Below are 24,414 nucleotides of genomic sequence, written 5' to 3' on the forward strand. Positions count from 1 at the left end.
AATTATAAGGCCTTCAGTTCATACAATCGGCAAAAAAAGAAAAAGATTGAAGGAATAGGAATAAGACTAAAAATCAAACCAGCAAAGAATTGTAATTAGGTGAAGCATACTTGGCAATCTGCTGCGAAGTTGTAAGAGGATTTTCAGTTCCATATTCATTGTGTCCTTAGTTCTTGAGGTTCTGCTCCGCTTTCCAAGTAATTTCTTGTGGGAAAAATTAATGATACGTGTTTCAGTCATATGCTATACATGACCAGTGCTGTTGTGAAGGCAATTTAAAACATCAGCAATGATCTTGTTATGTGACTATAGTAAACTCCATCCTTCCAGTGTATGCTCACAGTTGTTTTAGCGTTTCCTTTTAAGAATAAGGCATAATTCTCATTCGTGTCTGCGATGCCCAGAATTGTGACACCAGTTTACTAGACCAACCAACTGCAGCCTTCTATATTTTTTTTATATTAGTATCCAGATTCCCAGTCGAGGCTTCCGAAAAGAGGCTGGCCTTTGACGAAACGTTCGTAATTTTGTGCAAAACAGTCGGCGATCGATTTACTGCGGATTTCGACGTTTCCATATCCAGATACGTGAGGCGTGATCACCACCTGTGTCGAGAAAAAAAAAAGAGACAACCTGCTCATTTCCTCCACCATCTCAAATGTTATGCACTAACCCATGTCTGTGTGTCTGTTTTGCTGTCTGTTCACAGAATATCCTGAAGAGCTATTGATGACATTTTGAATTTCACTTGACATTCTATGGAGGGTGGGAGCTATGGGCTATAGAAGAATTAATCTAGAGATTCATATAGATATTTATCCAGAAATGTTTTTACTAGAATTTATAACAGATCCGGACCCTTTTCGTGTATCTGAAGTTAAGGATACGATAATGTACAATCATGTGCCAAATATCTGAGTGTAGGATATCGCTTCCTACCTTAGGGTGGTTCCAGAGGGCACTCTCTTTCGGCAAGGGCTCCTTCTCAAAGACATCCAAGATGGCTGCAGAGATCCAGCCGGAGTCTAGGGCTTGCAGGATGTCGCTCTCTCTTATGAGATCGCCGCGTCCTATGTTCATGAGAACCGGACTCTTCCTGACAAATTAGAAGGCAAGAGAACCTGTTATCATCAAAAGTTTCTTCTTCTTTATATTGTCAGTAAGAGGGGTGTTATCAAGTCAGTGGGAGCTTTTAAACTTTCCTGTAGTTAAGGCCTTTTATACTTGTGAATAAGTTAAACAGAGCCTTTTACTGTTAATAAAAGGAGCAGCTTTCGTATATAAATTCACGTTTGTTCGGTAATTTACCTGCATTGTTTGGCAATTTAATGTTCCCTGAGGCTTGTTTTCTATGGACATTTGCCCATTTTAAATGATAAACAACAACGTTGAAAATAATTAAATCGCTGTAAAATTACTTAGCATGTTTGAGAACATCTTTGCCCAAAAATCCTCGGGTTTCCGGTGTCGACGGGAGAACAGAAACTACGTAATCACATGTACTCAAGAAATCCGGTAACTGAGTGCTGTGCCTGCGAAAAACATCCTAAATTGAATATAAATTATATATATATATATATATATATATATATATATATATATATATATATATATATATATATATATATATATATATATATATATATATCTAAAGCCCCTAGACCAGTAACATAAAGTAGACTCGGGTGATGAATTATTGGATTATAAAGATGACCTTAAAATAACAATATCCTTGGCGTGAGTCTGGTAGAAAACATCTAGTAATCACCTGACTCCACTTGACATGACAGCTCTGGATATGTGATTTCAATATTACTCTAGCTCAGGTTTGTACACTATTGCTCGAATGCACTGTGTATGTATTTAACCACGATTTCCGTACTATGTCATAATTCCTTATATTTTTCCATATCCACCAATCAAAAGATTTATAGCCTAGGCTAATAAAACATCTAGATTCTAGAATGTTTTCATACCAGTAGTCATCGAAGAGTGGCGATCTCTCAGAAGCCTCTTTGGGTCGCTTAGAGTATCCGTGTACCCGGCATTTGAAGCATTTTAATGCTCCAGCAACTGGAAGAGAAATTCTGTATATTCAATATACCCAAGCGCGTAAATTTTATATACACAGCTTATGTTTTCTTAAGCCTATATAAAATGCCTTGTTGAGTGGAAAGGCACAACTTAAAAAGCAATGGTTCGTTTTTACTTTTGCAGCTTAAAAAATGAAGAAATTTCGCATCAGTGACATTTGGTAGCTCTCTCTCTCTTTCTCTTACTTTCTAATCCCATGGCTCCAGTTCCAAGTATGCCGACCGTAAGTTGACTCAGACTCCGAAATAGGGCGAATTTGTTGCCTCTGTCGAACTCTTTTCGTTGCTGAAAAGAGAAATAAAAAAAAGGAAAGTCAAATGTATTTTTTTTTTTTTTTTTTTTTGCGGCCACTAATTTCACATGATCGTGCCATGACTCTAAACTGGGGTATTGGATTATCCGTCCCAGTACCTCAGCCTAAAGCCATAGTTCCCTAAACATAATCTACGAGCCAAATAAAAACAATTCCAGAACTTGCCGGTAGATGGCAGATCTTGACTTAAAGCCTTAATCGTACCTAATTACGAATAGCAATGTTTATGAATCAGCTGGTTTTATAGTAATGTACATCCACTTTTATTAATATTTACATCCTCGTATTCATGCATGTGCAGTAAACATTCATGTTCACTTTGTACATATCGGAATTGTGATGTTTGTAATAATTGCAATAAGTAAGAATAGGCACATTTGCAAATAATGTATTTATATAAACGCACATTCATTTACGCTTGCTTCTCGTATATGTGCAAGCACTATTTTTATAGTGCCGTGTTTTCGCGAGCATTAAACGCAACAATATGATTATTTATTACTTTTCCTTAAGCATAATTTAGTGAGGAAAAGTTATATAAGAAACTATTGTACTTAATTTCTCTTTGTAAATAAGCCACAGGAAAGTTTTGTTGAAAGTTACGAAATTAGAGATGGTCCAAGCGCTAAGACTTTTCATTTCACAGAAATTGAATAGAAATTCTTGGGAAAGTTCGATAGTTGGTCACTTTGGTCATCAGCCATGGGTGGAAGGATATGAACTGTAATAATGCTCAGTCATAAGTCTAGGACAGCAAACTTTGATACGTGGCCTCTCAAGCTCAGAGTTAGTGTTGCCAGACGGCTCATATAGAAATCGGCTATAACTAGCTCAGAAAATGGTTAAAAAAAACCGATTGACTTGATAGTAAATGATTTAAAAAACGGCTTAATTTATTTGTGCATTTTTATGAATATTTTCTTAAGTATTCTTACAAAAATCTATGCCTTGCAATTTAGTCATTATAAACAAAGTACTTTGTTTTCTTTATTGGGCTCAAAAAGTAATTAAAGAAAAAACTTTTTTCTCTATCAAAAAGTGTGCACAGTAACATCGTTAGTTCGATTCACAAGTATTTTAACAAACAAATCTACTGTGTCTTAATAAATGTAAACAAATTAAATCCTCTTATTTTAATAAAAATCTAACAAACTATTTAATGCGGCATAGATTAATAAATGTATACATTTTTTAGATTTACATAATTTGCAATAAAATATTTAGATCATCATCATCATCGTCATCCATTTCTTCGGTACATGATGTTCCAGGTTGATCCTTTTTTCGAATGACGATACTTTTCACTTGATGTTACTGGATCAAGTACTACATTTGGAAAATTATAATGTCACGCAAGTTTCTGACAATCTGTTCAGCCCATGCCATATAATCACGAAGTACTGTAATGGATTAGTTGTATCTGTCTTCATTCTACTCCTTAATTTGGTCTTAATGAGAGTCATTTGACTGAAAACTTTCAATTTCATCGTTAGAATGGGACAAACTCTAGATCGTTATAGCAATAGATGAAGGCTCGTCGTAAGGATTTATATTCGATGCATTTTGTATCCATTAACTTCAGCCCAAAATTGCACAGAAAACTTAACATCTTGAGATTTTTCTTGGGTAACTATGCTAAAAGAATTTTTTCTCCGTTGTCCGAAACATACATATAAAATAAGTGATGAGAAAACCCATAGGGAGAAAGAACAATAACCCCCAAAAAATGCAACGACTTAAATATTCGTGTAAATACTGACCTGATTTTCCATACTCGAATGCCACGATCGCTCGTGGCAAATGATTTGTCCGACCACATACTCCGCCATAATAAATCCAACTTCCTTTGAGAAGTTCCGTGTAACCGTATAAGCAGGGAGCGGCTGTTGAATTAATTGTAGAAGCAGCTGAATGAGCAAGAATTTTTTGTTCCTGATAAAAAATGTTTTGCTTGTCTGAGAATGACCTTGAACAGTGATGAGTCAACGTAATGGCGCAAGATAAACTTCTTTGTTACGTACTTTAATAATACTTTATTTAGCTCTATTGTTGAGTTTCAGACAAATATCCACCTTCAAGGTCTGTAAAAACTGAAAAATGTATATTTGTGCCTAGTAAAAAAAACACAATAAAATTAAATATCATCAAAATGTTGACACTGGAGGACAGATAAAATTGTATCAACAGAGACTAATTTACAGTAAGAAGGTTTGTTGTTTACTACTGCTCCTGACGACTATGATTTCCTGCATCTGAATCTTATATAACTGCCATCAATAAAGGTTACAAGGTTACGGTATATGAAAAGTAAGTAAGACCGCCAGTCATAAAGACTAAGAGGTTTCCCCTATCGAACTTTCACTTTATATCACCTGACTTTCTGTTTTTATTCTCTTACATGAAATTTCGGCCAAGCTAAGAATAAAAATAACGTGTTAGGACGCGTCACCGTCACCTTGTAGCTGCAACTTCAGCAATTTAATTATATCCTTTGTAGTACTATTTTATAATAATTTTCTTTCATTCAGTGTCAGGTTAATGAGGGTAAGGTTCGTAGGCCATTAACTTCCCGAATACCAGTGCCTTGCAAGGACATGGAGGAAAATTTATCAGATAAAGACTGATAAGGTAAGCCTACTTGAACCATCAGTTATTGTATATCATTACTGTCGTTGTTGCTGTATTTTCTGATGTTGTTAATATAAAGATAAAATAACATACTTACTGTATCTTCTCTTCTCGCGTGGAGAAGTATATTTGCTCCAGTGCTCGACAGCTGCACCCATTTCGTCTTTGGCAAGTCGTACATGACCTGAAACATCAGAAAGCAGGTTCAATTAAACACCAGTAATAAGAGTGTTCGTTAATATTAAAACAACCCCCTCATAAATCCCTTCCTCCCAAAAGTTACCTTCCTGAATCTCCCAAATGGGCTGAAACTTTGTGGTGGAAGATAGACAGCATTAGAATCGAAGACGCCTACCTTCGACAGAATGGAAGGGTGCACCACGAGGATGTCAGCCTCCTGCATCAGAGCCACTTCGTCGTCAGTCAATTTGCGTGACAGAGTGTTGAGTTCACCGGGAGAACTTGACTCTCCTGCAATGTAAAGGACGAATTGTTTCATTAACGATTACATTCGTAAAAACAGGTTAGCTCTTCTGAGTGTGCAAGGTAGCCTATATAAGCCTAGTTTTTCGCCAATACTTCTAGAGCATCGTGGCTGCTTTTCATTGCCTTGTCCTTACTGCTGCTACGTCATTCATAGTTTTATCTTTACGCATTCCCGCATATTATGTATTTTGAGGTTTGGTTTAAAATTTCCGTGCCTTTCCTTTCTGACTAAAATGTCTTCTATTTTTGCTTCCGCCTTAAGCACTAATCAGACATGCCAAACCTCTCATTACGTACACTCTTCCGTGCCAGGACACAACGTCCTCTTTTCCAAGGCACATAAATACAGGTATAAGGAGCTGGTCTTTCCTTGTAGGGCATAAAACGATGTTTTTTATAGTCTTCTTGACTGATTGCCACAACCCTCTACCAAAAGCTCCGTCACGATCTGTACCATACTTGTATATAAAGGAAGAGTTTCCCTCAATTAGATGCCATTTCACTGTTTGCATTAAATGCTCCATCAATGAAAATACATTCAGCTGACCGTGACCTTTATCCACAAACTTTTCATAATTTACTTACATTTTTAGTTTATTTCTTTATTTATTTCTTCTTTAATAAGTGACATCTTTCTGTATTTCCTATTAGCTTCTGTTACCTCTTTCTAACGAGTACCATATTCTTTGGAAGCTTGAATTTCAAATCAGTGGCACCTGTGGGGTTGTTCTATATGAACAGAGTTCATTTTCTGAATAATACTAATAATTCACTCTTATTCCTTCTACCAAACTTACCCACACTAGCGTTCCTGATATCGACGTCGGGAAACGCTTCTTTCAGCGCCTTGTATGCGCCGGGCACAATAGTGTTGACTACGATGAGGTCCTTTCTACCTGACATCTTTGAGAAAACTGAGTGCGATAATAGATGCGCATAGTTGTGTGTGCGCGTACGTGTGTTTGCAGGTTTCCGAGCGCTACAAAATTGGAAGAGTGTTCAAGGCCTTTGATGTAGTGGCAAAACAAGGTCAGCTTGCCCCGAATACACTATAGTCATACTTCATGGCAGGAGACAAGGGGAAGAGAAAGTAAATTCACTATAATATAGAAGAGGACTGGACCCAATCTCTCCCTTTTGTTATCACTGTTTACGTTATCTCACAGTTTAACATTTCCTAGATTCGTTTTATTTATTTATTCTGCTGGTCCCTTTCGGCTATAACTAAAACTGGCTTGAAAATCACTCCGCTGGGTTCTGTAAATCTGGGATTAATAGGTTAAAAAATGGTGATTCCAAATGACATGTGAAATGAGAAACATGACAAAAACGTAATCTTGAGCTTTTATGTGGAAGACGTGTTTTGTTTATGGCGTCCAAGATTTTTTATAGACCGTTGAGTGCATTCAGGCGCCGTAACTGATCATTAAAGGGGAACAGAATGGTCAGCCCAGTTGTTTTTTATATTCTATCTAACTCCTGACTCACTGCCCACTAGCCCACCCAAGAGTGACAGGGTGCCAACATCCATCTGATGGGGGCCAAGAAAAAGGCGTGAGTCTAGCAATCTCACCTCTAGAGACTTGCTTAAATAGTTTCGTGATTAATCTTCATTCAAGATCCGCCAGTAACGCCTTATTACACCAATTCCGTCTACAACCACGAAAGCAGAAGTGTGGTATAACAGACTTTGCTTAATTTTATTAAAACAATTTTTGGCAATAAAACTCATAACCTTAAAAACGAAAATCATGGAAAAATGTTCGAGTCTTCTGTTCCTTTTTTTTTTTATCAAGAATGCTTGCTGGTAAGCATTGTGCTATCGTAGAATAGCAACTCCATTTTGCTGTGTGATGTCGAAGCATCCAGAATTCTAATTAAATCATGAAGTGTACAAAACACACAAGGTAAAAATATTTTCCTTTAATGCTGAGATGTATTTTCTTGAGGAGGCTACGTGTGTGGCTTTAAATAATCAAGTGATCTTGTTAGCTCCGCCAGGTATGAGAAGATAACTCGTGTAAGTACTTTGGGAACTGTATGTTTTAATTTTCTGTCCGGGCAGTTAGTCCTATTTTTGAAAATGCGTAGATTTCTGGGACTTTCAAGATTACGCAACAATTTTATCTTCTAAGTGTGAGGTCAGTTATATAATGAGTTTTGTTTTGACGTTCAGTAAATGAGCGCATAAGTGGACAGATTAATGGACAGATTAACACCAAGATAAGACTCAAATATTATCCATGAAAATAGCCAGAGTAGGTCTCTCTCTCTCTCTCTCTCTCTCTCTCTCTCTCTCTCTCTCTCTCTCTCTCTCTCTCTCTCTCTCTTCAGAGCCCCTAGACCTGGAGACGTTTTCTATAAATTATTCGTGTACTGATACCTGAAATGTTCCAGCATGAGGGTGATTGGTATTGTATATGTTCATAAGTACATTTATTTCATTAGTAAGATTGATTTAATATCATTCGAAATATTATTATACTACACAATTTAATTTCCCTAATGAGTTTCTCTGAAGACAACAAGCTCCTCCATGATCCTTGATGAGAAGCTAACCCAGACGTGTTTCCCTGGTAATGTGTTATTTTGTTTCTTTCGCCGGTTCATAAACTTTCGTGTTTTGTCCTTCAGCACGGCCCATGTTGAATGAAAATTCAGCTAACTATCCCACCAACACTCAAGAACTCGTGTAAGTGGTTACTCTTATAACTAACATGCACTTTTAATACCCATTTTGTTATCTTTTAAGTGTGAGGTGTAGCCTAGTCAAATGGGTAGGTGCACCCTTACGCTCAGGTAAATGGTTAAAGGTTATTCTAGGTTAGAGGCAATTCTAAATGTTTTTCAGGCTCCTCTCCGATTTTATGAATTTCTGATTGTTATTGTGGTGAAATTTTACTTAAAAGTGCGTGGACTCATTTTGTTTACCACTAACCCTTAGACTAGGCAAGGTATCAATTATGGGGCGGTGGCCCCGTGGGGAAACTGGTTTTTTTGGGGGGGCGGGGACGGGTGGGGACTGTTAGCCTTAGTGACGAGTAAACCATTGAGATGCATTAGCTCGATTTGTTAAAAGTGCTTTAACCACAAAACGGATGAGTTGGATGTGGGCCAAGGCTTGGGATTGTCATGTAGGCTGATGTCAGTTACAAACTTGCAATGTTAAAAGAGGTTACAAGGCCAGTTACAAGGGTTCATTCTAACCCTGATGCTTGATTCTACAGAAGAGCACTGCATTATGTTTGGTAGATCTAAGCCGGCTGTGCGTGGTAAGCTGGACTATGGCAGTTGACATTTTTCTATAGAACTTTACTTGCTGAACAAGAATTTGAAGTAATATTTTGTCGCTCGGCTGTAATTAAGCTGTAAATTATCTTAGAACTGTAGCCAATGGTAAAGGGGACCCGTTGGGAATCGGGGTTTTGGTTGGGGCAAAATACTTTTGAGAATAGCTAACGCTAATGGGGACCTGTTGGGGATTCGGGGTTTTGGGTGGGGTAAATAACTTGGGAAAAAGTTTGGGCACCTTATTGCTGTATTTCCTGTTATATATGTCATTTGGAACACGAAAAATAAGTGTAAAAAAAAAGGGCGAGTAAATGGACAGCGGGAGCCGTTCCAAAGGTACTTTTTGTGCATTACTACTACTGATTCTAGGCCCTATCACGCATGCGCGGTCTTACAGGCGAGCCAATCACCCAATGCCTCTGAGAGAGTAGTATTCTAAGCCGGTGTTCCGCGGTTAGACTGTGGCAATTGACGTTTTCCTATGATATTTTACTTGCTTTACAAGAATTTAAAGTAATATTCTTTTTACATTTTCTGTAACCCCTGTGGCTAGCGCACGCAGCACAACATTACCGCCTGCCAGAGCATACGAGCTTGCCAAGAATATTTTTAAATGCGGATAAGGCGTGAAGCACCGTTCTGCCACCCATTACATTTCTTCGCCCCGACCAAAAGCTTCGAATAGTGTCCAGTCGAGCTAGACTATGGCAGTTGACATTTTTCTGTGTTTTACTTGTTTTACAAGAGTTTAAGGTAATATTTTGCCAGCCAGCTCTAGCTAAACTCTAACCTTTGAACTGAATAGGTCGGTGCAGGGGACCCATTGGTACCATCATGTAGCCTTCAAAGGTCAATTACAGTTTAGTTACAGCCAGCCACCAACATATTACTTTAAATTCTTATAAAGCAAGAAAAATAACATAGGAAAACGTCAACTGCCACCACAGACAGCCAGCTTAGAATTACCCTTTGTTTATTAGGCTAATAACATTCATTTTACTAAACATGCAGAAAAGGGTGTATAGGCCTATAATGCAGTAGGCGGTAGAACTGTAAGAGCTCCACATCAGCTATTACCTTGGAAAGAATGTTTTATTTCTTGGGTAATTCTAAGTACGGTAATTCTAAGCCGGCTGTCCACGGTGAGCTAGACTATGGCAATTGACGTTTTCCTATCTTATTTTACTTGCTTTACAAGAATTTAAAGTAATATTTTGTTGGCCGGCTGTAACTAAACTGTCATTGACCTTTGAAGACTACGCGACTTGAATTGCCTAATGCGCGGTAGGTCTAAGCCGGCATTCCGCGGCAAGCCCCCCACCCCTCCATAGCTAATATGGCAAAATTGTAACCAGTAAACACCCCTAAAAATACCAACATAACATACCCTAGAGGTGTTTACTGGTTACAGTTTTGCCATATTAGCTTTGGAGGGGGGGGGGGGCCTTGCCACGGAATGCCAGCTTAGACCTACCCAACGTTAGGTAATTCAAGTCGTGCAGTCTTCAAAGGTCAATTACAGTTTAGTTACAGCCGGCTGACAAAATATTACTTTAAATTCTTGTAAAGCACGTAAAATAACATAGAAAACGCCAATTGCCACAGTCTAGCTCACCGCGGACAGCTGGCTTAGAATTACCCTAAGTACTAGCTCTGCACCTGTTTTTACCGTGGAAACTGGTTTTTTCTACATTTTTAGAGCTTTTGTTACCGGGGTGAGTTTGTTTGTTGTTGGCCAACTGTTATTTGCCCCCTAACTCTACTCACAATAAAGGGGTACTGTGGGAATTTGGGGTTTTGGGTGGGGGAGAACACAGAAATGGAGCAGACACATTTACGATGGGGAGGCGCCCTCTGGAGGGGAAAAATGGAAGAAGCCATTCGCCAACAGGAGGGAGGTAAATGCATTTCGCCGTGTTTATTACTGGCATCGGGGGGATGGAATGTCCCTTCACCATGTTTGGTTAAAGTTAAGTATACCTGAGTTTTACCAGACCACTGAGCTGTTTAACAGCTCTCCTAGGGCTGGCCCGAAGGATTAGACTTATTTTACGTTGGTACTGGCCCGGGAGGGCTACCCATACGTTAACAAGTTATTGCACTTGCCGGACAGGATATGAACCTTTCAAAACGGACGTACCCATGCTCTGTCTTGCGAAGATCGCGCATGGAAACCCCTTGTTGCGTGGACTAAATTATGTTGAGTAAACCCAAATTAAATAATCCAATTTTAATTATTATTGAAGCAACCCCCATTTATCTACCAAATAAGGTAGCATTTTTATTTTCTTTAGCCAAAATTTTTTTTCTCGTACAGTGTTGTGTAGTAATGTTTGATTTTTAACTTCGAGTATGGTTTGGGTATTAAATTTTTGTGTAATAGACTGACTTCTACTATGGGCTGTGCTGTAAATTACAATGTTTGAGTATGCTACTGTATCTAAATTTACAGCTCCCTAGATTAGATTAGGTGTGGTAGGTTGGGATGTACCCTTTTGAATTTACACTGGCTTAGGTTAGCTAAGGCGTGGTAGGTTAGGGCACAACCCTACTGGAATTTACACTACCCCAGGCCAGGTTATTTGGAGGCTCAAGGCGGGTAGGGCAAAGGCCCTGACTAGGTGAGGATGCTGCACCATAGATAAGGTTAGGTTAATTACATTCTTATAATTAATTCCTTTGGTGTTTTCCCCCCACCCCAAAAACCCAGCTTTCCCTGAGTGGTCCCCTATAAAAATTAGATAAAAAATGATTGCTTGGATGTTTACTAAATCTTATCTATCAGGCTATTTTATGTAGGTTTCCTCATACTTTTATGTCAATGAATTAGTGCCCATTTTAGGAATTTTCAGAGTATAATAAGCTGAAAAGGTTTTCTGTAGAATTGCCAGCATTTGGTTAGTCTTTTTCTTATTAGGGCTGGTTAAATTGAATCATGTTAGTGCCCATACCTTCAACAATTCTCACACGAGAGGTGGCCATTGTTAAACTAATTATATTGGGCTTCGAAATCCCAAGAAAATATCCAGGTACTTTAGCATAAGAATTCAGGTAGTTTTAGTGTTGTGAATTGACTAAGTGCTTGTACCATAGTTGTCTATTGCCTTGCCCCGTCTTGTAAATTAGGAAATGGAACACCTAAAGGAAATGGACATGTAATATGTCATCCAATATATTTCATGCAAACTTATATTCATTGGCTCATTATGTCCCATATTGAAAAAATGTCAAAAAGACACCATCTCAATAAGTGGGTGGTGCCATCAGTATTTCTTGCTTTGTGCCCTGCAGACATTTACTAAAGGATGTTTGTTGTCCACTTGTTGTCTCCCTTCATCCCCTAGCTGCACCTACATTTTTTGCATGCTTTTATGTATCTTGACTTCTGCATCTGTTTGGGTCAAAACTTGTAACTCAATTTTTGACCTGATCCCTTCATACAATGGACTTGAAATTTTGCTTGGTTATTTGATCTTGGTAGCAACACAACCTTACATGATTAGTTGGTCAGCAGTGACCTCTATTGCATGGGTAATCGATCCCGGTAACAAAACCTTGCATGATTAGTAGGTCAGCAGTGACCTCTAGTGACCCTACAGTGACCTCTCCCAGTATCTCAGGATTTGTATGAAAATCTTCAGATTTTTCATTCCTCCTTTGACTCGGTAGAAAAAGTTAATAACTACGGAATTTTCTAACTTTCTTTGGCTCAACAGGGTATCACGTTCAGTTTCGTCAGCTACAGTCATGAATCGGTTACAGTTTCTGTCAAAAATAAAAAGTATAAAATAAAAAATATAATGTTTTAAAACACGCTTTTATTAAAGTGCACTAGAAAGTAGAAAATAATTTTTTGAGACACCAGGATTTGCATGTAGTTAATCATGTCTGCAAAAATAAAAGCTTGAGTGCCAAGCATGGAAGGAAATGCTACAAAAAAAGTATATTATATTTCTTGTAGCATTTCCTTCCATGTTTGGTGCCCATGCTTTTATTTCTGTAGACATGATTAATTGTAAGGCAATCTTGATGTCTCAAATATTTTCTTTCTAGTGCATTTTAACAAGTGTGTGTTTTCAAAATTTTTTTTTATTTTTGTATAGTCTTTGACTCTTGCTGTCCAGCCCCTCAGTGCAGCAGTTTTGTTTTTTCCCCTTTCCATCTTTAGATCCTCATACAGGTACTTCATTTCACTTATTTTCTGGAAGTCTTTTATCATGCAGTACAGTACAACCATTCCTGACTCTGTTTTGGACAATGAATGGCTGAAAATGCCCCAGTTCTTGCTAGACAGCTCAAATTTCATGAAATAGTCACCAGATGACTTATTCAACCATTTGATATTAGGTTTTGTCTTAGGAATTAATTAAAAGCATCATAGTATTATTGGATGAATATTACAAAAATTACCAACTGTAATCTTATACAGTACTAGGAAAGTGGGAGTCCCGATACAGTTAGAAGCATTATTAAAAGTGTGTGGGGTTTTTTTAGTTTGCAGCTGAAAATGTTTGGCTGACCCACTAAACCACCCTACCCGTACCTAGCAGTAATGGTACCCCCCATTGGGTCACATCTTTTGAGGAAAGGGCCGATGCTGTGGACCCTTTTTTTTTTTGCAGGCTACTTATTGTCAAATGTTGCATACTACTTCCGTCAAGGCTATTTCATGGTTTAGGAATACCGGTTGTCGGTCGACTCAGTTTGCAGCAATCCAGTTTTACGGTGGTTTTCAAAAATATTCATAAAAAATAGTTTTTATATAAGTAACTTACCAAGTAACTAAATTTGAAATTCGCGGTAGCGTTCCAATATTTTGGTGAAGGTAACTTGCCCCGCCCACTTTTGGGGAGGGATAGGTACAACACTACTAACAAGCCCAATTCGTTTCTGCTGGTTGACAGCTTAACATGGTTGTTGACTTCAGCTTTCATTTGTCTCAGTATAATTCGCCTGATGGTTTTCATCATTTTTGGTGAAGTATTCCATGTCTTGGTAGCAATTGCTCTAATTCTGTTAGCTTATCTAGTGTAGATTTGTGCTTTTCATGAAAATATCTGGCTAGTTCTGCTAGCAATAGGTTTTGCAGTAAAGGCTGTGATACCAAAATCACTTCTATCAATTATGACTCTCATACCATTTGTTGTCATTGTAGAGGACAAACTTGCTCTTCAGTCTTGACTTGTGACGAAAGCAAAGAATGGGATCAGGGGAAATGGAAGACTTTACTAGTTACTTGAATAAACTTGAGAGTAACAGACATAGGAGAGCAGCAGCTAAGGCTGAAACCAAGAATTCATGCTCTTCCAACTCCTATATTTGCATTTTCCCCTTCCCCTATCCCCAGTCCTTCGACTTTACCTGTGACTCTTTCATCCAACTTCCAGACTTCTGAACCCAGTGCCATCGCGTTTGGAAGCCAGAATGGACCAGAAATTTGGTCTCTTTAGTTAACACTAGCTCAAATGGGGCTTCAGTGAGGGGGCCTTATGGATAAGATTAGTGCCAGGGATGTCGGTGTAAGTGTTATGTCAGTGGAGGAGGTGGCTACTCATCCCACCAATGCTCCCAGACGAAGGTCCCTGTCAAACTCCCCTAAACCTGGGAGGAGGCAAACTAAGTCCGAGGGGGGGTCGGTGGGGTTTGCCCACGGGTAGTCGCCCCCTCAACCGAGCTTGTTATTCGAGATTCCCAGGATTCGATGGACAGCCGCTGGAAAGGCATCCATATTGGAGTTCATGCCCTTTCAGCGAGTGATTCAGATTCGGGATCCAACAAATGCAAGTACAAAGCGAGTCAGAAGTGCGGCTGGCATTTCAAAAGTGCATCCTGGCCATTGAAAAGGCCAATACCTGATTTCCAATCCTGTGCAAGCGGGAGAGAGATCAGGATCCAAGTCCCAAACCTTCATGTAGTATTTGGGATGATCCATCTAATGCGTCACCCATAGTGTCTATGTCAGAGCGTCAGTTTTTGTTGCCCAAGCGGATCTCTAAGAAACACAGATCGTGCTTTAGGATCCAAGGGATCTGGGCATCCAGAGGGATCCAAGGGATCCGGGCATCCAGAGGGATCCAAGGGATCCAGAGATTTAGTGGGATCCAAGGGATCCAGTCATCCATCGTGATCCGAGGGATCCAGTCGTCCAGTGGGATCCGAGGGATCTCTTCATCCAGTGGGATCCGAGGGATCTCTTCATCCAGTGAGATCCAAGGGATCCATTCACCAAGTGGGATCTGTGGGATCCAAGTGCTTAGTGGGATCCAAGGATTCCAAGCACACAGTGGGATCTAGGGGATCCATTGCACCTGTGGAACCAGATCAACACATTCTTGCATGGTCGTCAGTGTGCGATCACTACCCTTCAAAGCTGGTGCCAAACTTATCCAGGTATCTGGCGCCACACTCCACCATTCGTCCGGTTCACGATCCAGCTTTGGAACCAATTAAACAACCCTTGGACAGTATTATGGATCTTTTACGTAAACCGACAGTGTCTCATTAGCCCGAGGATTTGACACTCACCCATTTCGTCTGCAGAAGAGGACATAGAACAGGATCAGCCTGCTTCAGCCTATGCTTCTCTATTGAAATATTTCTTGTTTTGCTTCCCAGACTACTTTCCCCCGGCGATTTACTCTTCGCCGGGTTCCTCCTTTATGAAGACAGCCTGTGGAAGCTTCTAGGCTGCCTAAGATGGTGCTATCGTCTTGATCAAAGAAAGCTCTTAAGCATTGAGAGATGGTTGACAGAAAAGAGGAATACAGGGAAAGTGGTGGTTGACAGAAAAGAGGAATACGGGGAAAGTGGCGGTTGACAGAAAAGAGGAATACGGGGAAAGTGGCGGTTGACAGAAAAGAGGAATAAGGGGAAAGTGGCATTCTGCACTCCTCCTCCTCGCTTATCCAAGAGGAGATACTTATCCTATGTGACTGGGGAAGTGCCGTCATTAGGAGTTACTGCCGCCTCCGAAGGGGATTTCTCCAGTTTGACTCATTACGGAGATCTGCCTTCTCCTCATCGAAGATCTTATTTACCACTTCAGAACTCGAGCATTTGACTAAGGACATCTTTAAGGTCTTTGAGATCTTAAGTTTTCTTGACTAGACTGTCGGCGCCTTAACGAGGAAAATAGAAGATTGCGCCACTCTCCAAGATAACTTCGCCTCAGACTGGCTGGGAGTGCTCTCATGCATGGATAAAGCGATCAGGGGTGGATCCCAGGTGCTGGCAGCCTTGTTCGCGATGGGTGTACTTAAGAAGTGGTGGTCATTCACTTCCAAAGGGGTCACTCCCTCCCAGAGATCTGCACTTCTTTTTGCACCTTTAAATCAACATGACCTCTTTCCCAGTGTTGCAGTAGAACATATCGCAGCGGAGCTACAAAAGAAATCCACGCAAAACTTGCTGGCCCAGTCCACCAAACGTCCAAAGAAGTCTGGACATTCCTCATCTTCTGCATTTATTGCACCTAGAACGGTTTCCCCTCTACAGCAAGCATTTCGAGGCGGTAGAGGTAGATTCCAGTCCCGTTCCCGAGTGTATTCTAGGTCCGTTCGACCAATCAAGAAGTCAACAAGCAAACCTTCCTCTTGCAAGTGAGGATACTATCCTCCGTGTACCATTGGGGGCCAGGCTTCTACAATTTTGGACCAAGTGGAAGGACAGAGCTGTAGAACCTAGGGTGTTAGAGGTGATCAGAGTAGGATATTCCATCCCATTCAGGGAGAAACCTCCCTTAGTGTCCTCTCCTATCAATTTGGCAGCCTACTCTTTAGACTCAGAGAGGTATTTGGCCCTATCACATGAAGTATCGGTTCTTCTCACCAAGAAAGTCATAGAAATAGTAGGATATGTCAACAAGCCGTGGTTCTACAACCGCCTATTTGTCGTCCCAAAATCATCGGGAGGTTGGAGACCTGTCCTGGACGTCAGCACCCTGAATTTCTCCATCCGTCAAGGGGATTGGATGGCAACCACAGATAAAAGAAGCACATATGGAATGTAGAGAGATGGACTACAAGATTCTGAAAGTAAAGATGCACGATGTCAGGGCAGTAGCAACCTCTGTAGCACTTAAACAGAACAGGTCCCTGCAGAGTATCTTGGACACGACCTTCTGGAGAGGCAAGTTAGTATTTGCCTTTCACTATCTAAAACAAGTCCAAACATTATACGAAGATTGCTATACGCTGGGTCTGTTTATAGCATCTTATTCAGTAATGGGAGAGGGGAATACCCCTACAATCCCATAAACCAATACCCTTTTTCTTACCTTGGAATTGAGAATTTTTATGGTTGTTTGTGAAGACTGGACGCAGTCTTCCGCAATCATTGGGATGAAAGTTCCTTGGTAGCGCCCGGAACAAGGGTACTGAGAGGAGGTCTAGTCACATAGAGGTTATACACCGGTTGACAGCCCCTAGAGATTTTCAGCCCCCTGGGTGGATCGCTGGATCTCTTAAGGAATGCAGACATAATGAGGGAAAACATTGAAGTCAACTTCCTTAACAGGTAGGAACCTAGAGTTGTTTTGCAACTTTAATTATATTATAATTCCAACAATGTTGGCTGTCTCTGACCCTCCACCAAAGGTGTCAATCAGCTATATATATAACTACCAGGTAAGTTAGATGTTTAAAAATGATATTTTCATAATAAAATAAATTTTTGAACATACTTACCTGGTAGTTATATATAATTAAATTCCCACCCTTCTCCCCTCTAGAGACTAGGGGCATGGAAGATCTGAGGAATAGTTGGAATGGTTCCAGGTACCTGGGTAGAGGGCGCACAGGTGGTTCACCTGACTATCGATCGGCGATTGCCGCGAGTTTATGAAATTCTGCCGTGACGTCAGGGACTTAAGCTATATATATAACTACCAGGTAAGTTAGATGTTTAAAATTTGGCCGTTAATTAAAACACATTTTGTTAATAAAACCAGTCTTTTGCAAGGTTTCCTAAAGTTTAATTTTCATGTGGTTTGACCAATTAAATATTGAATGAAACTGTGCAAATTTAGGTAGCAGTCGGTGTGTCCTGGCCGCTGTTTTGCCCTACAGTAATTTATAAGTTTTCATGCTTTTGTGTGTAAAATTTATATGAAAAATGTATTACAGTGTACCTGTACTGTATTTTTTATTTTTGTACATAAATATGATACAAAGGCAATACGTATGCCCATTCACAAACAAGAAAAACAGAGCTTGTTCAGTTGCACTGATTTTATGAATACATATTGCAGTCTCTGCTCTGATCAAGAGATGACGTTATTCAGTCACGCTGGTTTCATAAAATGAATTCGATAATGTACTAGAACTTATCAGATAATCAGACATAAGTAAGAGTTGTATTAGGGTGGTTTTGTGAAAATTACTTTATTAACGACATGGTAGCATGTTTGCCGCTACCTGACCCTCTTCCAAAAAATGCATTTACAAATACTTCACATGGTTATATATTATTAATTTGCCAGGTAATTACAACACATTTTGTTTTTAAGACTTGAGTCTTTTGCAGGGTTTCTTAGTTTCATTTTATTGTGGTTTGACCAATTAATTATTGAATGAAGATGTGCAAATTTAGGTAGCGATCGGTGTATCCTTCATGCCATTTTTCCCTACTGCAATTTATAAGTTTTCATGCTTTTTTTGTGTAAAATTAATATGAAAAATGCATTAAAGTGTACTGTATTTGTATTTTTTACATATGATACAAAGGCAATATGTATGCCCATTCACAATCAAGAAGAGGAGCTTGTTCAGTCGCACTGGTTTTATGAAATACATATTGCAGTCCCTGCTCACGTGATCAAGAGATGAGGTTATTCAGTCACGCTGGCTTCTCAAAATGAATTTAACATACTAAAACATATCAGACTTGCCCAAGAGTTGTATTAGGGTCGTTTTGTGAAAATTACTTTGACACGCTAGCATGTCTGCCGCCGCCTGATGCTTTTCCAAAAAATGCATTTACAAAGACTTCACATGGTTATATATTCTTGAAGTTTCATTTTTTTGTGGTTTGACCAATTAAATTTTGAATGAAAATGTGCATATTTAGGTAGCGATCGGTGTGTCCTGGGTGCTATTTACCCTACCGTACTTTATAAGTTTTCATGCCTTTTTGTGTAAAATTTATACAAAATGTATTACAGGGTATTTTTCATTTTTGTAACAAAGGCAATAGGTATGTCCATTTGCGTGATCAAGAAAAATATAGGTTATTCAGTTGCGCTGGTTTTATGAATACGTATGGCAGTCATGCTAGCATATCTGCTGCCACCTGAAACTCTTTCAAAAAATGTATTTACAAAGACTGCATATGGTTATATGTTATTAATTGGCAGTTAATTCTAATACATTTTGTTAAACTTCAGTCTTTTCCAAGGTTTCTTGGTTTCATTTACTTGTGGTTTGACCAAATAAATATCGAATGAAAATATGCATGAGACATCCAAAAAAATGCATTTGCAGTATGTACAGTATATACTGTACAAAGACTTCACATGCTTAGTATACAGTACAGTATTTTATTTCAGTTGGCAGTTATGATAACTCACTTTTTTAATAAAACTTCAGTCTTTTGAAAGGTTTCTTAAAGTTTTGTTTTCTTGTTGTTTGACCAATTAAATATTAAGTGAAAAGGTGCAAATTTAGTAATCGATGTATCATGGACAATATTTCACCCTATTAGATTTACATCAAGTCTTTTGAATGTACAGTATACTACTACAGCACAGTACTGTATGCAGATTAGGGGGACAGCATGTATCCAAATTTTTTATAACAAATGCCTGGGCTCGGTTAACCTAATGCTTTTCTTTCAGGCGAGACAAACACTGAAATCGGCCGTGCCCTTGGACTTAGCAGAACTAATGTTCAGTCTATAGTCAAGGATAAGAGATAAGGAACGTGTTGTACAACACATGAAAGGTGGTGCTTCAATGATGACTGTTACTCATAGTGCTGCTACTAGACTAGGCAAGTAACATAACCCCCAACCTAGTGGAGATGGAGAAGTTATTGATGGTTTGGCTCAAATACCAACACCAACGAAACATTCCAGTGAGCCTTGGTATTATTCAGGAGAAGGTTAGGCAGATGTATGAGGCAGTAGTTCAGAAGAAAGGGAAGGTAGTGGAAGTGAACCATTTGTAGCCAGCAGAGGCTGGTTTAATCATTTCAAGGTTCGTGCAAGTTTGCACAACCTTGAGTTGCAGGGTGAGGCTGCTAGTGCAGACAAGGAAGCAGCACAAGGGTTTCCTAGCTGTCTCGCTGAAATCATCAGGGATGGAAGGATGGAAGCTATACTGCTGATCAAGTTTTCAATGTGGATGAGACAGGCTTATATTGGAAACGTATGCCTAGCCGTACGTACATATCCAAGGAGGAGAAGACCATAAAGTCAGTAAGGAGAGACTGACTTTACTTTTTGGGAGCAATGCCAAGGGTGACTTTGAGCTGAAGCTGTTGTTAATGTATCTGGCTGAAAATCCAAGGGCGCACTTAAGGGAATTTTCAAGCCTCAGCTCCTTGTCATTTGGAAGGCTAACAAGAAAGCCTGGGTCACTCTTGCTATCTTCAAGTAATGGTTTAATAACCACTTTATGCCAGCAGTTAAGAAGTATTTGAAGGAGAAGGGTCTGGAATTTAAGGTCCTGCTGGTGTTGGATAATGTCTCTGGTCACCCTACTAATTTAGGTGAGATTTATCCCGAAGCTACATCGCTTCTACAGCCAATGGACCAGGGAGTCATTGCTAGCTTCAAGGCTTACTACACCAGGACATTTTGCCATTTCTCAGAGTCACTGAAAATAGCAGTGACAAGTTGAATGTCAAGCGACTTTGGAAGGGCTACAGTATTTTAGATGCTATAAAAAACATTGAGTCTTCTGGAACGAGGTCAAGAAATCCAATTTGAATGGGGCCTGGAAGGAGCTGTGTCCAAATTTTGTGATGGACTTTACGGGCTTTGAGGAGGGAGAGTGTCTTGATGTTGTGAGAAGGAACATTGTTCACTAAAGCAAGAAGCTTAATTTGGAGGTGGAAGCTGAGGATGTGAACAAGCTCCTGGAGTCCCATGGAGAGGAGTTGTCAGCACAGGACCTCTTTGAGCCAGAAAACAGGTGGTTGAGGAGGAGGAAGAGGCACCAGCCCCAAAGCCCAGGCCATTAAGTGTTCCGGGCTTGTCACAAGCTTTGGCCCACTTTGAGCAAGGGCTGGTAATGATCAAGGCACAAGACCCTAATGTGGAAAGGTTCACGAAGTTTCAAAGGGTAATTCAGGATTCTCTAACCTTTTACAAGGAGACTGTAAGGGAGAAGCCAATAAAAGAAGCATCCAGTCTAAACTAGGGATTTTTGGCTTCAAGAGAAAGTCTCCAGCACCACCTGCAACTCTTAATCCAGGTAAGGAATATTACACTTTTTTTTTTTATCACTGTACAGTATGTACATATAGTATTGTACAGTATATAAAATGTTTTATAAATTGTATTAAATTTTATACTGTACTGTACTGTATGTAGTACATTACGAATCACAATCATTTTTATCATTTTTATTATTGCAGAAGAAATGTCCTATCCTGATTCCACTGCACCTGATATAGTAGAATTATCTCCACCAACCTCTCCTGGTAAGGATTTTTTGTTTTGTTTTACTGTACAGTACAGTACATATGTAAATTGTTTTATACAGTAAAGTGCTGTACCTGTACAGTAATACTACTGTACTGTATGTTACTAATATTTGTGTAGTAAGTTTGTATAACCTAATTTTTTTTTTTCATCATTCCAGAATTGAGCTACCACCTGCAAGTGATGACCCTCCACTAATAGACCCACCAGCCTCTCCAGCTCTATCTGGTAAGTTCTTTTTTTTTTTTTTTTTTACTGTAGTACATATGTAAATTGTTTTATACTGTAAAGTACTGTACAGTTAGCATTACTAAATGACCCACCAGCCTCTCCAGCTCTTATCTGGTAAGGAATCCTTTTTTTTTTTTTTTTTTACTTTAGTACATATGTAAATTGTTTTATACTGTAAAGTACTGTACAATATACTATACAGTACTGTACTAATATATATTTGTGCAGTATTGTTGCATAATCTAATTCTTTTCATTATCTTTCCAGGGTTAAGCCATCACCTTACAAGTGATGACCCTCCACTAGCAGTAGACACCAGCCTCTCCAGCTCAGTCTGGTAAGGATTTTTTTTATTTTTTTTTTTACTGTATGGTACATACATTTGTAAATTGTTTTACTGTAGGACAGTATATATCATACTGTTTCATAACCTAATTTTTTTTGTCATTCGAGAATTGAGCCAGTGTTTCAGGTGACCCATATTCCCTCGAAGAAACCTTTGAAGGGCCAAAAACTTGATGGCTGGGGGATATGCAGTGTAGGGGATATGATGGGTTGCTGACTCTTTTATCCTCTTCCAGTGCTTGTGTAGGGTGACTACGCCATTCCCATTCTGAATGGGACAGAACTCAAGAGGACAAAATATGCCTGGTTGTCAAAGTCTTCAGCTCTGTTCCGAGGCCCTGCATGTGTAAGTGACCTCTGTCTGGGCATTTCTGGTCCTCCTAAGGCATTGGGAGGCCATAGTATCTTTCTCCATGCACTCCCAATCATCTAATTCTGTGGGTATGCTACAACAAAAGGAAAAATGGATTGTGAGTTTGAAACTAACCCTCCAGGTACTTCTTTTAATCCCCTTGTTCCTCCTGATCCACCAGTTGATCCTCCGCCTGATAGCCCCACCTCAACACCTACACTTGGCTTGGCAGAAGATTATAGAAATGACTTCTCCAAGAATAAATCGACACAGCATAGTAATATCAAATCAATGAATGTAAAATATTGTTAATGTGAAGTCTGAAGGCCATTTGGCCTTCAGTGAAGAGGTGGCAGTTGTCAGTTCGTTCAGATCGAAGGACTAGCACTACTTTTACAAGGCTGCGTATAGGATGTGCGTGCCATGCATAGATACTCGATGCAAAGTGGAGAAGGAAGACAGTTCTTATCAATAAGTTTTAACACTAAGGCATGTACAGTATTAACTGATTGCCGAATTTTTACCAAAGAAAGGAGAGCTACCTCACTGTATGGCAGGTCCATGAGTGAGGTACTTGATAATAATTGTGATATCAGGAAACTAATGTTGTTTTTAAAGAAAATTAACTTATATTTCAAAATTTAACTTGTGTTCATGAGACTTACCTGTCGGATTAGCTGTATTCTCCGAAGTCCGACAGAATTTCAAAAAACTCACGGCACACGCAGTGGGGCCAGGTGGTTAGTACCCATTCCCGCCGCTGGAGCCGGGTATCAGGAACCATTCCCGTTTTCTATTCAGATTTTCTCTGTCGCCGGTACTGTCAACATCTGTTTTCAGTACCTCCGTCTTTGGATTTCGTAAACTCGTTATTTTTCACTTAAGTATTCGATTTGACTTTTGGTTTTTATCACGGCTGCATCGTGATTGGATTGTGAATTGGCATACGCTTTTGTGGACTTTTTTTTATTTGATTTTGATTGCTCTTTGAATGATGTCTGGATCTAGTTCTGCTAGCTTAAGAGTATGTTGCATGAATGAGTGTAAGGTGAGGCTACCAAGACTTCGGTAGATCCTCACACTGTATGCGGGGAGGTGAATATTAAATGATCGCTGCAAGGCGTGTGAGACTTGCCGGATGCAAGCTGGAAGGTGTTTGTTGCCTATATCCACAAGTTGGAGCGTGATAGGATCTGGAGGTCTTCCTCCAGGAGTGCTAGTAGAGTAAGGATATTTATTCCTCTCCTATAAACCCGAGCTTCTCGGGGGGAAAGCAATTAGATCCAAATTTAAGACCACAATTTGGAGCGGAAGGTGATACTTTCGCCTAATTTATTTGTCAAGTACAGTACTTGCTTCGGCAGTACTTATACTAAAATTGGAACGTTACAAATTATAAACACCATCCGTGCTCTGGAATCGAAAGTGATTTCTCTTTAAAGTGCAGTAAGTGTTGTGATCCCCCTAGTGCAGTGGAGGGGGCGTCAGATCGGCCGTATAATGCCTCTAGGCCTGGACCTCTGTCGGACTCCCAGGACTTTGGGAGTGGGCAAGTCGAAAGCCTCAAGAGGGTTACGCGGACCCCCACCGATCTGGCATCCCTTCGCAGGACCTGTTGACGCTTCCCAGGCTGCCAGGATCGTGCGCGTGCACGTATCCTGAAGGACTGCTTCTCGTCCTCTCAGATCGCCCCATAACGCTTCTAGGCCTGGACCTCTGTCGGACTCTCCCAGGACTCAGGGAATGGACATGTCGAAAGCCACAAGAGGGTTACGGGGGCTTCCCACCGATCTGGCGTCCCTTCGGCAGGATCTGTTGACGTTTCTCAGGCTGCCAAGGATCGTGCTCGTGCACGTATCCTGAAGGTTTGCTTCTCGTCCTCCGAGGCGTCCTCCCCGTGCAAGGGGTGGAACTCTCGGAAGGACTCTCGCCCGCTTTAGAGAAGCTTCAGAGAAGAGGACGCTTCACGTCCTCTTTCTCAAGTCGTATTTTCGTCTTCTTTCGAGTGTTTGGACGCTTTTCCATCGGCTGC

General features: G+C 39.9%; 1 protein-coding gene and 1 long non-coding RNA gene across 2 annotated transcripts; one reads left to right on the top strand and one right to left on the bottom strand.

The window, feature by feature from the left end:
- Positions 1 to 73: 73 nt before the first annotated feature.
- Positions 74 to 6,627, bottom strand: LOC136845241 (glyoxylate/hydroxypyruvate reductase A-like). Its single transcript, XM_067115331.1, has 9 exons — positions 6,319 to 6,627; positions 5,391 to 5,506; positions 5,133 to 5,219; positions 4,168 to 4,290; positions 2,280 to 2,379; positions 1,977 to 2,073; positions 1,419 to 1,532; positions 940 to 1,096; positions 74 to 605 (listed from the first exon to the last, which is right to left on the bottom strand). Exons 1-9 carry the CDS (start codon positions 6,422 to 6,424, stop codon positions 462 to 464), a joined length of 1,044 nt encoding a protein of 347 aa, XP_066971432.1. The 5' UTR covers positions 6,425 to 6,627; the 3' UTR covers positions 74 to 461.
- Positions 6,628 to 17,416: 10,789 nt separating this feature from the next.
- Positions 17,417 to 22,022, top strand: LOC136845242 (uncharacterized). The gene is made up of 5 exons (XR_010855123.1): positions 17,417 to 17,700; positions 19,644 to 21,224; positions 21,388 to 21,453; positions 21,615 to 21,682; positions 21,953 to 22,022. It is a non-coding gene; the product is annotated as an uncharacterized lncRNA (long non-coding RNA).
- Positions 22,023 to 24,414: the final 2,392 nt, after the last annotated feature.

This window comes from Macrobrachium rosenbergii, chromosome 13, assembly GCF_040412425.1.
Source record: "Macrobrachium rosenbergii isolate ZJJX-2024 chromosome 13, ASM4041242v1, whole genome shotgun sequence".
NCBI lineage: Eukaryota > Metazoa > Arthropoda > Malacostraca > Decapoda > Palaemonidae > Macrobrachium > Macrobrachium rosenbergii.